The following is a 15,723-nucleotide window of genomic DNA, read 5'->3' on the forward strand; positions in this document are numbered from 1 at the left end:
CGAACCTTTAAGGTAATGTAAAGTTATCTTATATTTGACAGTCATAGACATAAACAATCTTCTTTAGCGATATACAAGGTTGCACAACGGTGTGAGAACAGGCTTGAAGTAGAGCAAACTGGCCTCGAATCACATGGGAAACTCCCAGGAGCTGCCCGGACAGTGGTTTCCTCTACGAACTCTTAACCTTATGAACTCCATCGAGGTAATTGTAAAACGTAGCTACACAAATTCGTATTATTTGATTGGGTTGAACCGTTTAGAAGGTATAGCTTCCTATTTGAGACAGTCGGCGACATGAGCATTGGTTGTAAAGCGTTTCGAATGGGCTTGCAAACTGGAACAGGACATCGCATCGATTACATTTAATACTTGGCTTGGACTAACATTCATCGCCTTCGCTTCTCTTCCGCTTGCCTGGGATTATGTTACAATTAAACTAGACACGAATACAGCGACTAATCTCCGGCTAAAACTTATTTACAATGATAGGGATGATGCAGAGCACCGCCTCCCGGCGATTGCATAGACAGACGGCGGGCGGAGGGAGGAGCTGGGCTGGGCGCAACTACCATCAGAGGTTCACCACATTCTTGAGATCCGGCGGCAGCAGCCCCTTCATGCACTCTATCTGCGCCCGGATCTGCTGCTGCGTGCCGCTGATCCCCTCCAGCTGCGCCGCCTTGTCGCCATAGAGATTCAGTTTCTGCTTGAGCTTGAGTATCATGTCGATGATCTCCACCTCCTGCTTGTCGTGCGCCCAGTGCTCCAGATTGGCCTCGGACAGCGCCTGCAGCTGCAGATCCTGCAGCGTGAGCTGCAGCTCCCGGTGGCGTGCCTCGTACCAGCCGCGGAAGTTGGGCGATCGAAAGAAGCGCCTGTACAGGCCCTTCCAGTCGCCCTTCAGCGGCGACGTGAGCTGCGGCCCGGCTGCCTCCAGCGTGGCCAGGAAGTCGTCCAGCTTGAAGCTGCTGGCATTCGGTGCCGACTTGAACGGACTGATGTCCTTCTGCAGCGGCATCAGCGAGGCCATGTACCGCTCCAGTGGTATCATAAAGCTCTGGGTCAGCTCGAGCAGGTGGCGCCGGATGAGGGCCGTTTGCACATGCTCCGGCCGCTTGGTCTTCAGCCCCAGCAGCACCTTCTTGATCAGCGCCTTGTCCTTCTTCAGATACGGCCTGTACTTGCTGTGCAGCCCGGCGGCGGAGGCGTCCCCCGAGCCATTGCTGGAGCTGCCGTTCAGTCCTGTGCCGGACTTGAGCGATCTGCCGGCCAGCTCCGTGGAGCTGGAGAAGGAGGTGGCCGAGGCAATGTTCCTCGCATGCTTCTGGCCCATCAGCAGCTGCTGTTGCTGCTGCATGTTTTTCTGAAAACGAGTGAGATGGATATACATATATGTATGTGTTTGAGTGACTTGCTCATCCCCACTCACCTGGTTGTCCACCAGCCGGAGCATGTGCGGCCAGTCCTTGAGCAGCTTGACAAAGAACGGATTGGTCACGCCCAGTATGCAGGCGGGCAGTGTGGTCTTGCCGGTGCACTCCTGCGTGAACTCGCGGAACTCGCTGTCATGGATGGTGAAGTAGGGACGCGCCTCGGCACAGTACTCCAGCGGAGCGATCAGCGCCAGCAGCGTCTGCACCATGTGCGAGCAGTCGGCGGGTGAGGTGCCCACCACCACGATGGGCTCGGCGGTGATGACCAGCTCCCACAGCGTGTACAGCTGCTCCATGACAAAGTCCAGGGAGCGGAAGAGCTCGATTTCGTTGACGGAGGCCAGTACCTTGGCCGCCGGACAAGCGGCTAGGAGGGGCGGCGCCTCCCCCGCGCCTGCGCCAGCATCTGCAGTGGACTTCCGACTGCTGCTGGTGCGGGGAATGCAGATCTGGTAGCTGCACTCCAGCAGGGGCAGCTGGAGGGGCTGGCCCACGCGCAGGCCTGGCCACTGGCGGTTGATCTGCTCGCTGGCCAGCCGCAGGACATCGGTGCCCTCGTCAAAGTAGCGCGGCGCCAGCTGCGACAGTATGTCGTAGTAGAGATTGAAGAACGGCAGCCGTGTGATGATGATGAAGCTCTTCTGGAAGTAGCCACGCGGCAGATTGGCGTCCCTCTTCTGCCTGAAGTAGACGAAGCCCCAGTAGTGCGAGCCATCCTGGCGCAGGGAGGGGGAGCACTCGGCGTTGTACGCAGGCAGGGATTCCCGCCGCGATGTGCAGCGCAGACGCATGTGGAACTTGGTGTCGCCCATGCAGCCGGAGTTGGAGTCGGGGAAGGCCATGTAGCAGATGTTGCTGACCTCCTGGTCGCTGGGCATGAACTGCGGCGGATACACGTGCTCCAGGGCCTGGCCCAGGTTCAGATCGAAGGTGACCACGCAGAAGCAGTGCATCCACTGCGAGAAGTTCACCCAGTCGCTGGCGCTGGGCTGCGCATTCGAGTTGGTGGCATCCGCGTCGCTGTCCTCCGCCCGGACGCCGCTGTCCTTGTCCCGCGACGGCGCCACGATCTCCTTGAGCCCTGCATCCGCGCTCATTCTTCAATTGTAATTTGTTGATATTTATTTATTTGCCTGCGACATTGACAAGGGGAATCAGGGATGGGCAACCGCTGCTACCTGTTCCCCGTGACCGCCATCGCCGCCAGTCACGGTTTTGCAGTGGATTAAATTATGAATGTGGTGATTTCTAAGGCTTATACATTGGAAATTACGTTTTCTTATTGTTCTAATTTAGTTAATTATTACATTTTCTTGGTGTTTTCTTCGAGGTTTTATATTATTTAATATTTATCTTATTTGCTGGTCACTGCTTACTAATACGGAGCATCCCTACTTGATATGTTTTCGTTTCAAAACTTTCACTTTTTATTGTCGTTCATTTTTGCTTTTCACTGGCGCTGTCATTTTAGCGGAATAACATTTACAAGAAAAATAAAGCAATATTTTATTTAACTATTTATTTATGCGCAGGTTAAAGGCTGTTGAAAATTAAGCTAAAACTAAGCAAAGTTTATTATATATATACTTACATTTTTGCTAAGTCTAGGTTTTATAGCCTCTAAGAAAAACAAAATTGTAAACTAAATTAAAAAGATGAATTTAACATGTAAATATGAAGTAAAAGATATTTATACCAATTAACAAAAGGTTTAAAATTAACCCTGTTAAAGGCTCTGAAATTTATTGTGATTAAAATCATTGAAAAATGCAAGAAACTAGCAAAATGATGAGTTCAACTTAAAGAATTAGATAAATAATATTCAACATGTACATAAGTAAAAACCTTACGTGAATTACATATATCCCACTTCACAAAAGGGTTGAAAAGAACCCAATTATGGACTCTAAAATGTAGTATCATTAAAATCATTAAATTTTCAATTATTTTTAAAGATAATATAAAAAAAAGACAGAACTAAGAAAAACTAGCTAGTTTTAAGACAATTTTTAGTTATAGCTAGCTAGACTGTCAGCACTATAAGTGATGCTCGACTAGCCCAAAAATACTAGCTTTGAGATTGGGCTTTATTTAGTATTAACTAGCTAGGGCGACAGCACTGTTAGAGATGTGCGAATTGCTTAGTGTTTATTTTTAAAATATTCGTCAAAACAAAACAACAGAGTTTACATCTATCTGGAAATATAAAAACAAATAAACAAATTGCATTGCTTAGTTGCCTTCGCATTTCCACAAGCAAGAGGTTGAAGTTGTTAGCAAGAAGCGGGCTTATTATAGCAACGAACTTGGCCCCAAGCACTTTCCCGCCAAATTTGCGGCGTCTGAATTTCATTGATGAACTTGCGAAATGCCAATTGCAGTTTTTAAGTCCGTACGCGAAGTGAGCAGTGAAGATGCGGTGAGTCCTGATCCCACAAAGATGGCAAATACATTTAGTAATAATATTTCCCATTGCCAGGTGCACGTGGCCGAGAACCTGCTGAAGGAGAGTGCCGGCAAAAAGTGGCGCACCAAGTCGCCGGGTGAAAAGTCCGCCTATGTGATCCTAGAGTTCGAGGAGCCGCAGCAGATAACCGGCATCGATATTGGCAACGAGCATGCCGCCTTCATAGAGGTGCTGGTCAGCCGGACGGGCTGCCAGACCGACGATTTCCGGGAGCTGCTGCTGTCCAGCTCGTTCATGACGCCCATCGAGAGCAAGAACTCGAGCAACCAGAACCGGGTGCGCTGCTTCAGCGGCTCTGCCCTGGCCGAGAGTGTGCTGCCGGAGAAGTGGAAGCTGCTAAAGATTGTCTGCACGCAGCCCTTCAATCGCCATGTCCAGTACGGCCTGTCCTTCGTCAAGGTTCATGTGGTGGCTCCGCCAGCCAGCTCAGCAGCTCCTGCAAAGGTCAAATCCCTGCTGCCCCAGGGAATGATGCAGTTTGGGGCGTTCAAGCTGCGCGAGGAGTCGCCGGACTCGGAGACGGACAATCAGGTCACTCGCTTTCAGCGCTGGAAGAAGGAGTCGCAGCCGTCTGCCGTCTCCACGGCGGCAGCTATACGGGATGCGAGCTCCACAGCGCTGAGAAGACCAAGCATTGGCAAGGTATCCAGCCTGGCTGCGTCGCCCTCTGCCTCGCCCAAGCCCTCACCCAAACCATCATCTTCTCCATCGCCTGTTTCCGTTGCCCTGCCACAGGGATCCCCTGCTCCTTCGGAGGCCAAGCCCCTGGATCGCAATCGAGCTTCCCTTTTGTTTGGCGACGATGACGAGGACGAGGCTGTGGAGGCGGGGAATGCCAAGAAACAGCGGCTGAGCAAGCATCTGGAGGCGGACAAAGATCGTCGGCGTTTGGAGCAGGAAAAGGAGAGGGAGAGCAAGAAGAACAAGTCCAGCAGGTATTCCCTGGACAAGTCCAGCAGCAAAGAGGAGAAATCGTCATCCAAAGAACACAAGAGCTCATCAAAAGAACACAGATCTTCCTCCAGGGAAGAGAAATCAAAGACAAAAGACGACAGAACCTCGGCAAAAGAAGAGAAATCAACAAAGAAAGAGGAGAGGTCCCATTCAAAGGAGGAGAAGTCCGGCAGGAGGGAGGAGAAATCTTCTGCTAGGCATGATACGTCGAAGGCCAGGGAAAGTCCTCGATCATCTGCGCAAAAACGTCATTCATCGCCCACGGCAGGCGCTGCCACGCCCGCCAAAAAACAAAAGGTCAAGGAGGCACCAATCCAATACCGTCCCTTCAATCAGCTGCTAAGTGGAGTCTACCTGGTCATCAGCGGCATACAGGCAAGGACTTAAGGATGCTGTATGAAGTGCTTAACTAATACGCCCATGTTTTGCCCTTCCAGAATCCCGATCGTGCAGATTTGCGTTCGAAAGCCATTGCTTTGGGTGCCAAATATAAAGCTGATTGGGAGCCAGGATGTACTCACCTGATGTAAGTATAGATCATTCATAAAAAATACCACCAGCTCATAACATAATCTCTATATAACCAGTTGCGCCTTTAAAAACACACCCAAATACAATCACGTAAGGGGCAAGGGAAAGATTGTGACACGCGGTTGGATCGAGAAGTGCTATAAGCTGAGAAAGTACCTCCCCTGGCGGCGATACGCTCTGGACACCAATGATCTTGGCCAGCCGGAGAGTGATGAGGAGATCTGCGATGAGGCGACCAAGCCCAGTTCGCGACGCGAGTCCAGCGAGGAGGATGTGGTTATGATGGAGGACAAGCAGGTGAAGGCTACCTATGATGCTGAACCGGGAGATCAGAAGAATGGGCATTCACATCAAGATGCCTCGTCGGGCATTGATACGGAAGATGAACTGGAGCGCGTTACGCAAGGTAGGACCGTTCTTATTATCCCCGATCTTACTTGACCCCCCAAATATCTTAAAAATATGTATATATCCCTTAGAGAACAACCGAAAGAAGGCCAAAGTTAAGACTCCGGTAAAGTCTCGCGATGTTTACGAAGTTAGCACTGATGAAGAGGATTATCTAGTGCTAAAAAAGAAGCAGTTGACTGCTGTCGATTGAGTGCCATTCGTAATCTCATATTTTTTGTATACCTCTATATGTTTAAATTGTTTGTAAGTTATCCTTGAATCCTTGGGCGCCAATTTATTTATGTTTGTGGGACAGTTTCATTGTCCTATTTCTTGTTAAGTAAAACTGCTTAAATTATTTTTTGTAGCGAAGTATAAACGAATATTCGGCGAATCCAAAATGTTATAACATTCTTGAACGTATTTGAACATTTTTTTTTCGGCCTGGAACGTTTATAATAAAAACAATATAAAATATTATTTTATAGTCTGGTTTTGATTCCTGGAACTTGTATTTCTAAAATATATTTTTAAACATTTTAATTTAAATATGAAGTTTGTAATAGAATAATAGCACATTATTAAGAAAAAGTTACTAAGTAGAACAGATTTTCGACTAATTTCCAAAAATAATATATTTAGAGTCCTTTAAAGGGAATATTTTGAATTTATCGAATGTAGAATATTATAGGGCTATCGAATAATCTCATCGCTAGGCTAAGGCAAAGGTCCATCTCTAAAGGGGAATTAGAAATAAATTTCCTAACGCATTTTCCTGCATCCTTAAGGATTGATCAACCAATAAGTATGCTTTAGAAATGTGAGCTAACTATAAGTAAACCCAAAAAGTATGCTTTAAAAGTGAAAAGGAAACGGCGTTGACAAGTGGAAAACCCACTTGCAACCCCTAATAAACAGGTGGAAAAGCAACAGCTGTCTGCGTTTGACAGCTGCGCTCTCCGCACTCTCACTTTTGGCACTCACCTGGCTCTATCCGCCACACACACACACGCACACCCCACACACCAAACACCACACACACGCGCAGGCAGTGCATCCGCGTTGATGGTGAAAAACTCTCTCCTTCGTCCACAGTCGTGTATTTGCTGTCGAGCGAGTAGAGAGCACTTTTGGGAGTTTTACAAAGCAGCGCTATTGTTTATTTATGGTAAATATCTATGGGTACCACTAGGAATCCTTCCACGGGCATTACCAAAACCTCCTGGCTTATATTCCCTACCAAAAGACGGTTTATTTCCCTACAAACCGCTCCTTTGTTAAAGCGGAAGCGAGTAGTGAAAATCCATGGAAATGTGGAAAATCGATACGATTGAGCCATAATTAAAAGTATGCTGATAACTTGGACTCCCCCCTTTTCCTTGTAGAGTGTGTCAGTCGGTGGAAAATTAAGAGATTGAACGCCCCAGAATCCGGAGACCAAAAGCACAGGTAAGAGGTCGTACTGTACACGCAGAGAAAAAGTATCAAGCAAATGGGTTCCATACAGAAATTAGCTTAAAGCTACATATGAAACCTAATAATATAGGGTTTTTTTTTGCATTAATTTAAATATTACAAGTTTGTAATATAAATGGTTTTTAAAAGGTCTATGTAACCAAAATATAAGTTTACTTTCACTAAGTTTTGGTTCTTAATGCACTTTTAAGAGTTTAGAGAAACTTGAACCTGTCTAAAAGTATGCAAAGTTTTTCTTAATAGTTAAAATATTTAAAGTTTTTATTCAAAATTATATTTTTTAAAGGTTTTTATAGTTTAATATAAATTTTTCTTCTAAAAAGTTTTGGTTTTTTATACACTTTTTAGAATTTAGGGAATACAAAGTTACGTATATCTGCCTAAAAGTATGCAAAAATCATATTATATCCTTAATATGTGATAGAAAATATGTAGTTTAATAAATTTTTTCAATAAATTCTGGATCATAAAAGTTATTTTGATGTCATTATGATCTTACTATTTATAGGACCTCTTAAGATCTATAAAGATCTTCTATGAGATTATAATATTTCCATTGGCTTATTATATTCCTAATAAGTGATTGGTTTTTGGAAGATATGCACTTTAATCAGTTGTTGATCAATAAGATCGGGATCATATAATATAACTTATTTTAAAAATGATCTTAGGGACTGTTTATATGATCTCTTCAGTTCCATAAAGACCTATAAAAGAGATTATAATAACTAGGAGTATTTAATGGAACTCATGTATTAATTAGCATCTTAGGAACTATTCTAGGACCTCTTAAGTGGTTTAAAGATCTACCTTTGAGAGTATAATAACTAGGAACACTTGATGGAACTAACTTGGTTGTTTTTTCTCTGCAAATAAAATAACAAAACTACTTTAACAATGACTTTTTCCCGCAGATCAGCACCAAAGTATTCACTAACCAAAGGCCAGCATGGGTAACGAGACCTCCCTGCCCATGGACATGTGCTCCAACTTCGATGCGGACGAGATCCGGAGGCTGGGCAAGCGGTTCCGCAAACTGGACCTGGACAACTCGGGCGCACTGAGCATAGACGAGTTCATGTCGCTGCCGGAGCTGCAGCAGAATCCGCTGGTGCAGCGGGTGATCGACATCTTCGATGCGGATGGCAACGGCGAGGTGGACTTCAAGGAGTTCATCCAGGGTGTGTCGCAGTTCAGCGTGCGCGGCGACAAGCTGTCCAAGCTGCGGTTCGCCTTTCGCATATACGACATGGACAACGATGGCTACATCTCGAACGGGGAACTCTTCCAGGTGCTCAAGATGATGGTGGGCAACAATCTGAAGGACACACAATTGCAGCAGATCGTGGACAAGACCATTTGCTTTGCGGACAAGGACGAGGACGGCAAGATATCGTTCGACGAGTTCTGCTCGGTGGTGGGCAACACCGATATCCACAAGAAAATGGTGGTCGATGTCTAAGAGGCCACCAGCATATATATATATATAGAGAGTGCATATATATAGTAGGGCGATGCCGAAGCGAGTGTGTGTACCCTCCCTTCCTTCAAAACCTGTTCAGCTTTATAATCAATGGTCTGTCTGTGAGTCTGTGCGGGCGTTTGAGGCGTGCCAAAAACGAAGCAGTTTGTTCGATTTATTGATACCTCTGTCGCATCTATAGTACACCCAGAGCCACACCTGATCGATCTCTCATCCGCAGAGTGCAATGAATTGTGTCTTATACTCATACTCGAAACCACCGGCAACGGACCACTCACTCACTACCTGTATGTCCATCTCCAGCCCCATGAAGCATACTTTCTGGTACTTTCCCCAGGCGAACTACCATACCTTCGATAGGCCCTGCGCTCGGATAGGTTACTTAGGATGGCTCGCATCGTATTAAACTAGTTTGTACTATTTCCTAACTCTACGTTCAATTCAAGCCTAACACCTAAGTTCATCTCTCGACTAAATGTTGTGTATAAGATATGTAAAAAAAAAAGAGAACTACAACTACAACTACAATTAAACACTGTTTATCGAAAAGCTAAACTAAAGAACCCCGAACACGCGTTTGCCAGAATGTTTATTGGGTAAAGTGGGGGGTGAAAGCGGGTGAAAGTGGCCTGGGTTCTTTGGCCGGCAGGCAGATGTCCTCGAGGCCTTCGGTCCGCGAGTCCTTGGACAGAAACACGTGCGTGTCTCTCGGCTCGTCTCCCGGAGCTCCCAAACTCCCCAAACCCGAGTCCACAAAAGAAAAAAGCGTCACCACAAAAAAAGTGGGAGAAAACCACGAGCCGAAAACTTTTGGCCGTTGGCAACGATTAAGTGTTTTGTAGGTCACCGATTTTCCAACTGCTCGTGTGTGTGTGTGATGTCCCCCATGTGAGGTGTAATACACTCAGAAAAAAGTGTACAGTTTAAAAAAAAAACATTGTATTACTCAAATTGCTTTATGTATATTGAAAAGGTTGCAAAAAAAAGAACTAATATTATAGTTTGTAAAAAAATTGAGTATCTTTATTGTTTCTATAACCCTTTTAATATATGTAACTATTTAAAGTAGCTTTCTCTTACCTTCCTCATACGATATGGTTCATTAATTTTTTTATATAAAAAGACAACATTATTATATTATATATTTATATTATAAAATATATATTTTAGTTAATTTAAAAAGCATTTTTAAAATATATACCCTAAGTTAGAGGAAAAGTTTTCTTAAAATTCAATTAGTTTCATATTGATTAATAAAAAAAACAGTTGAATATTTTTTTTCGACTGCTTAATACTAAACATAAAGTAAAATAAAATATATAAATATTTTCTTTGAGTTCCTGATTTGAATGTGATTTAATGTAATATTGTTTTAGTATTTTTGTTCACATCTTGCATATGGCTTAAGTTAAAACTGAATTAGTGGTAAGACTTTAAAAATATTAAATATTTTATAAAATCTTTTTTTTATATATATATAGTCTAATTTTTAAAAATTTAAGAATCATTTTTAAAAGCATAATCTACAAGTAAAGAAATGATTTTTTTAATATACTATCCTTATACCATATTACGTATACGCCCCTTGAACAACCAATAAGTCAAGAAAATCCAAACAAATTTCGTTGAATATTTTTTTTAAATTGTTTTAAAATATTAGTGTAATAAAATATATAAATACATGATTTTTTTTCGAGTTTTCCAAACACCAAAAGCGTATAGATTTTCTGCGAGTGCTCTCCCTGGTGATCACAATCAACTGGATTTTCGCCGAGTGCCAACAGGAAGCCGGCCAACTAGCTGTCGGGTCCGTGGAGAACTTGTACGGCACCAGAGCCTTGACCACGGAGTCACCTACTGGGCTGTGGGGCCGCTGAATTACTGAGCTCCGCAGGTCCTGCGAGGGTCCTTCGCGTTGGGGGGGTGGGCGAGAGTGCGTGAGTGTGTGCCTGGTATCAATAAATTATGATATGCTGTCTGTCGCAAGCTGGTTCGTTAATCATTTTCGCCTGGGCCCCGCCCCCACCGACCTTCAAATGAAGGCATTTCCATTTTGAAAATTAGTAGGGTTAATGCTGAGGGTAGCCCCCACTCCCACCTCCACTGCCACCCACTGCCACCCACCTTCAACCCACTAATTTCGCTCCTGTTGCTGCGTCACGAGTCCACGGCTGACCTTTTTCCTTCGGTATTAATTGGTTTGATTAATGTGCTCCAATTTTCGGATGGTACGTAACCGCGCCGGGCCCCAATAATCGGGCATTTTCTTTTCATTTTCTCGATTTTCCCTCTTTTTTTTTTTAGGGTTTTTAAGGTGAAGCAGCGCGATTTGTATATTAATCGATGGGACAGACACAATTTGTAACTTCGATGGGTTTTTAGGCATGATATATACAATAAAGATTATCAAACTGCGATAAAAATGTTAAAAAGGGTTCTCGAATGGCACAGCCCATTATCATATTCCATTTTATACAATATCTCAACTAATTATTCCTATCCGGAGCCCATTTTTTGATGTCCTCTGGCATGATTGGGCCCCGAAATCTAAAAGACACCATCGTGCCATAGACCTTATTGATTCTTTGGGCTTCGTTTATTTTGGGAAACCCTTTCGGGGGGGAGCCCCAAACTTATTTCGCTTGAATAAATTTTGCTTCGAAGGCAACTAAATAGTGGAAAGGCTTTTTATAAATTATGTACAAAAATTTCCCCAATTTTAATGGCTCGGTTGAGCAGGGGGACGGCAGAAATACCTGGTTTACTAAAACACAAATCAATATGTGCCCCTATGTACGTTTGCACACACTTTGTATATCTATGGAAACGTGTGTTTAGCTTCGGACAGGTAGGGGATATCGTATAGCCCAAAAACCAAATTGTCAGCTTTCATTCCCCGTATTCCTTTGGCGACCGGAATCTCTGGGCTTAACGCAGAGCCCATTGGCCTGGCATTAGTTTTCCGATGCCCACACCCACCTGGGGAAAAATAAAAGCTTTTTAGTTTATGCTGCTTGTTTTCGCGTTGTTTTCTTTCCCGTATTTTTTCTGTTTTTTTTTTTTGGGTTGCTGTGTTTTTGCCATAATAATCGCGGCATTAAGTCAAAAGCGGGCCTGCAAAAACAAATGCCAAATCAATGTCCATGTGTGTGTCTTCCATTGACAGCTGAGGCCAACACACTAGTGGTGGGGGATCGTGAAAAGTTGTGTACTATATGTTTGGTAAAACCTTTTTCGTTGTAACACAACTGAGGTCATAAGACTAGCTGTCGGGGCTCGGTTCTTGTAAATTGTGAAACATAAAATAGTTTATAAAAAGCATTTTATTTTAAAAAATTTAAAAAAAAGTTTTTTTTTGAAAAGTTTGTAAAAAGTATAAGTAATAATCAACTTCTTCTTTACTCCTTTCTTAAATTTGATTAAAAAATTTATAAATGTTGATAATCAATTGATCTTCTTAAGATAATACGGTTTTTTGAAGTATCTAAATTCTATATACACAAAAACATCAGGGTATATAAACATTTTTTAATATGTTCATTAAATCATAATGAGTTTCAATAAAAGTAGTATTAGTAATGAGAAAATAGTTAAAGGGTTGTAACTATGTACACCTTTGCATTTTATCATTGTTTTAATTTTTTTTTAATTTTAATTAACAATTCATTATTTTAATAAATAATTTTATAAATTTTTTTTACAATTTTTGAATAAATTATTGTTGGTACTGAGCAAATTCGTACAAAATTGTATGAATATCATAAAATGACCCTATATTATTGTTTTAATTTTTTGGCTCGGCTAATTTATTTAATTAACGAATTCTACAATGTCTGAAAATATAAAAAGATGTCTAAAATGTTTGAAAAATCATAGCTGGAGCTAACCAAATTACCATTAGTCATGACAGGATCGTAAAGGAAGTGCACCCTATACTTTTGCGTTCTATCACTGCTTTAATTTAATAGCTTGGTTAATTTATTTAATTAGCCATTTCTATAATTTCGGCCCCCATTGTGCGCCTGTGTTAGTGCGCTTGAGTGGCATGCGTGTGTGTGTGTGTGTGTGTGTGTGCGGTGCGATAAAAGTTGACTCGTGCCAGTTTCGAGCCGTAACCGAAAACGCATACAAAACAAAAGCGGCGAGCGCAAAAACGCGAAAGAACGGTGAAAGGGAAATACAATGTGAATGGGAATTACAAAAAACAAGGCATCAACAACCACCGTTAGCGCCGGGCGTCGAGCGCCAGGAGCGTTCTTTCCTCTCTCTCGCCCGCGCCATCCGCTTCCATCTGTTCCCGCCCACAGAGTCATAAATTCACCATTGCCACGCAGCTACCTCAACAGTGCACCGCCCCGCGGCCGCCCTCTGACCCACTGAACCACCGACCCACCAACCCCCCAACTCCCCCCACTAAAGGTGGCAGCAAACAAACGCCGGTGACGCAACGGAACTCTGGAGACCCCGATTCCATTCCGAACCCGAATCCGAATCCGAACCCGAATCCGAGTTCGAGAGCGAGGAGTCGAAAACGGAAAACCCGAATACGAGTTGGAATACGAGTGCGAGGACCGAGAACCAGGGCCGGGCCTGAACCTGACCCACTAACCCCTCGAATTGGAGGCAGCGATTCCAGGTTCCAATGGGGAATACCAGGGGATATACCCAAAATAATACTAACACTGGAATTTATAAAAAAAAACTCTATAAAGTAGTTGTAGTATTATTACTATTCTAGTAAAACTAGTCTTTATAACTTAATACTTAGGAACCTGTTTAACCTATATCTATTTTTATATAATATAATGAGGATATACCTAAAAATAGCCATATAGGACTATAACCCAACACTAGAATTTTAAGAAACACTAAAAACTAAATATTAGTAGTAAAGATCATCTTGATCATCATGTATATGTAGTTATTCGTATAGAACATAATATGAATAATAAATTATTTGCATTAAATAACTTAATAATACTATTAAAAATCATCTTTTGTAGTCTATACTTAAGAACCTTTTATTAATAAATATATTTTTGAAGAATAAAATAAAGATATGCCTAAAAATACACATGCAGGATTAAAGTCCTAACACTATAATTTTAAGTAATACTAAATAATACTACTAAAAATCATCTAAAATACCTTAACAACCTATTATAATATTGTTGTAGAATGTAATAAGGATGTACATAAAATAGGGTTATAATCCAAACACTGGAATTTGAATAAATACTAAAATCGTATTAATACAATTAAAAATCTTGATGATTTACTAGTCCATTATAGTTCTAAAGTACTTAAGAACCTGTAATACATAAATTTAATAAAAATAAAAAATGTATTAGTATTAAATAACTTAATAATACTATAAAAATCATCCTTGTTCGCTAGTCTGTATTACCACATCCATTATAGTACTAAAATACTAAAGAATCTTTTAAAATTTATATAATGCTATAGAACATAATATTTTCTTGTATTTCCTAACCAGTACAATTACTTTATATAGATCTATTAAAACTAATCTGTTATTTCACACCACATATATTTTAATGAAACATTAATTTTTAATCACACCCATCCCGACCATTAAAGTAAAACATATAGTCATTTGAGAGCTGTTTCATTTGCATTTAAAGTTGAACCCTAGGTCTAACATCTTAAGGTCAATGTTAAGTGCTTTCTGGCTGCTTTCTCATACTCTCGTAAACTGAAATGTGGCAGTAAAACTGACAAGTGCCGAGGCACTCTAATGAATTTAATGGATACTTACAGCTCAACCAGAGCATAAGAAAATGGCCGGTTGGGTTCTAATCTACCATTCAGTTTCGGCGGATCCCATTGTAATTAGGTTAATATATGTAATTCCCCGACGCAAATAAAGCGCAAAATGTGTTGAATTAAATAAAATGTGTCACGAAAATGTATACATTTTAATTTTAATTGGGAATAGTAAGGATAATTGGTTGGAAACTAACGAAGGTTTATAGTTATAGGGACATTTACGGGGATCCCTGGTAGTTCCTGTCTAATTATTCCGCTCCTGTAGGGAGCTCGGGGCTCTCCAGCCTCGACTCCGATTTAAACTCTGAATCCATTTGTGTTTCCATTTTCGATTCCGAGTAGCGACTCCCGATTCCCGATTCCCGATTCAGCTGCACTCTACGAAGTGTCTTTATGCTTGTATGCTGTTTTTTTTTTGTATTTCGCTTCGTGGCACACAAGTGGCAAGTGTGGCCCAGTGGCGTCGTGGGGAGTCCTCCGCAGGGGGGGTCCATTAAAATAAATCACAAGCTCATATGTATGGTACATAGGAAAGCCAGAACTTGCCTTCCAACTCTCAGTTACCAAATTATTACTCATACGACATGTAGCCCCAAAGGTTCTGGCATTTTATAAAAAAAATATTATATTATATATCATATTATAACATGGCTTCTAACTCTCAGTTACCAGAATATTACTCGTACTCAACCAAAGGTTCTTTATTTTATAAAATAAAATATTATATTTTATGTATATCATATTATAACATGGTTTCTAACTCTTAATTACCAGAATATTACTCATACGACAAGTAGACCCAAAAGTTAAAAAACACTTTATAAAATGAAATATTATATTATAGATTATAAAATAACATGGTTTCTAACTCTCAGTTGCCAAAATATTACTTAAAAGACACTTATGCTCACCCAAAGGTTCTTGCATTTTATAAAATAAAATATTATATTATATGTATATTGTAATATAACATGATTTCTAACTCTCAGTTGCCAAAATATTACTCATACGACCTGTAGTTCTTTCATTTTATAAAGTAAAATATTATATTATATATCATATTATAACATGCTTTCCAGCTCTGTCCTTAAAAGATTGACAATTTAATTTATTTCCATCTCTTTTGCCATTAAGCTATCATTATAATTAGATTTCCGAGATTATTGGTTCTCAACTAGGAGTTTCGAAAGTTGCTA

The 15,723-nt window shown here is 41.6% G+C and overlaps 3 protein-coding genes across 4 annotated transcripts; 2 read left to right on the forward strand and 1 right to left on the reverse strand.

Annotated features, from left to right (window-relative positions):
• Positions 1 to 6: 6 nt before the first annotated feature.
• On the reverse strand, positions 7 to 2,597 carry LOC108032498 (protein DENND6B). Its single transcript, XM_017106320.3, has 2 exons — positions 1,433 to 2,597; positions 7 to 1,366 (listed from the first exon to the last, which is right to left on the reverse strand). The coding sequence occupies exons 1-2, from the start codon at positions 2,531 to 2,533 to the stop codon at positions 575 to 577; spliced, it is 1,893 nt and encodes a 630-aa protein (XP_016961809.1). The 5' UTR covers positions 2,534 to 2,597; the 3' UTR covers positions 7 to 574.
• A 966-nt stretch (positions 2,598 to 3,563) lies between these two features.
• LOC108032612 (DNA repair protein XRCC1) lies at positions 3,564 to 6,258 on the forward strand. Its single transcript, XM_017106549.3, has 5 exons — positions 3,564 to 3,855; positions 3,916 to 5,232; positions 5,295 to 5,383; positions 5,445 to 5,794; positions 5,868 to 6,258. Exons 1-5 carry the CDS (start codon positions 3,805 to 3,807, stop codon positions 5,987 to 5,989), a joined length of 1,929 nt encoding a protein of 642 aa, XP_016962038.1. The 5' UTR covers positions 3,564 to 3,804; the 3' UTR covers positions 5,990 to 6,258.
• Positions 6,259 to 6,526: 268 nt separating this feature from the next.
• LOC108032672 (calcineurin subunit B type 1) lies at positions 6,527 to 9,107 on the forward strand. Of its 2 annotated transcripts, none has more exons than XM_050890418.1 (3): positions 6,527 to 6,583; positions 7,164 to 7,227; positions 8,169 to 9,107. In XM_050890418.1, exon 3 carries the CDS (start codon positions 8,204 to 8,206, stop codon positions 8,714 to 8,716), a length of 513 nt encoding a protein of 170 aa, XP_050746375.1. In that variant the 5' UTR covers positions 6,527 to 6,583; positions 7,164 to 7,227; positions 8,169 to 8,203; the 3' UTR covers positions 8,717 to 9,107. The 2 variants fall into 2 exon arrangements, with proteins under 2 accessions (XP_050746375.1, XP_016962129.1); XM_017106640.3 differs by lacking the exon at positions 6,527 to 6,583 and adding an exon at positions 6,807 to 6,946.
• The last annotated feature ends 6,616 nt before the right edge of the window (positions 9,108 to 15,723 follow it).

This window comes from Drosophila biarmipes, chromosome X (genome assembly GCF_025231255.1).
Source record: "Drosophila biarmipes strain raj3 chromosome X, RU_DBia_V1.1, whole genome shotgun sequence".
Taxonomy (NCBI): Eukaryota; Metazoa; Arthropoda; class Insecta; order Diptera; family Drosophilidae; genus Drosophila; species Drosophila biarmipes.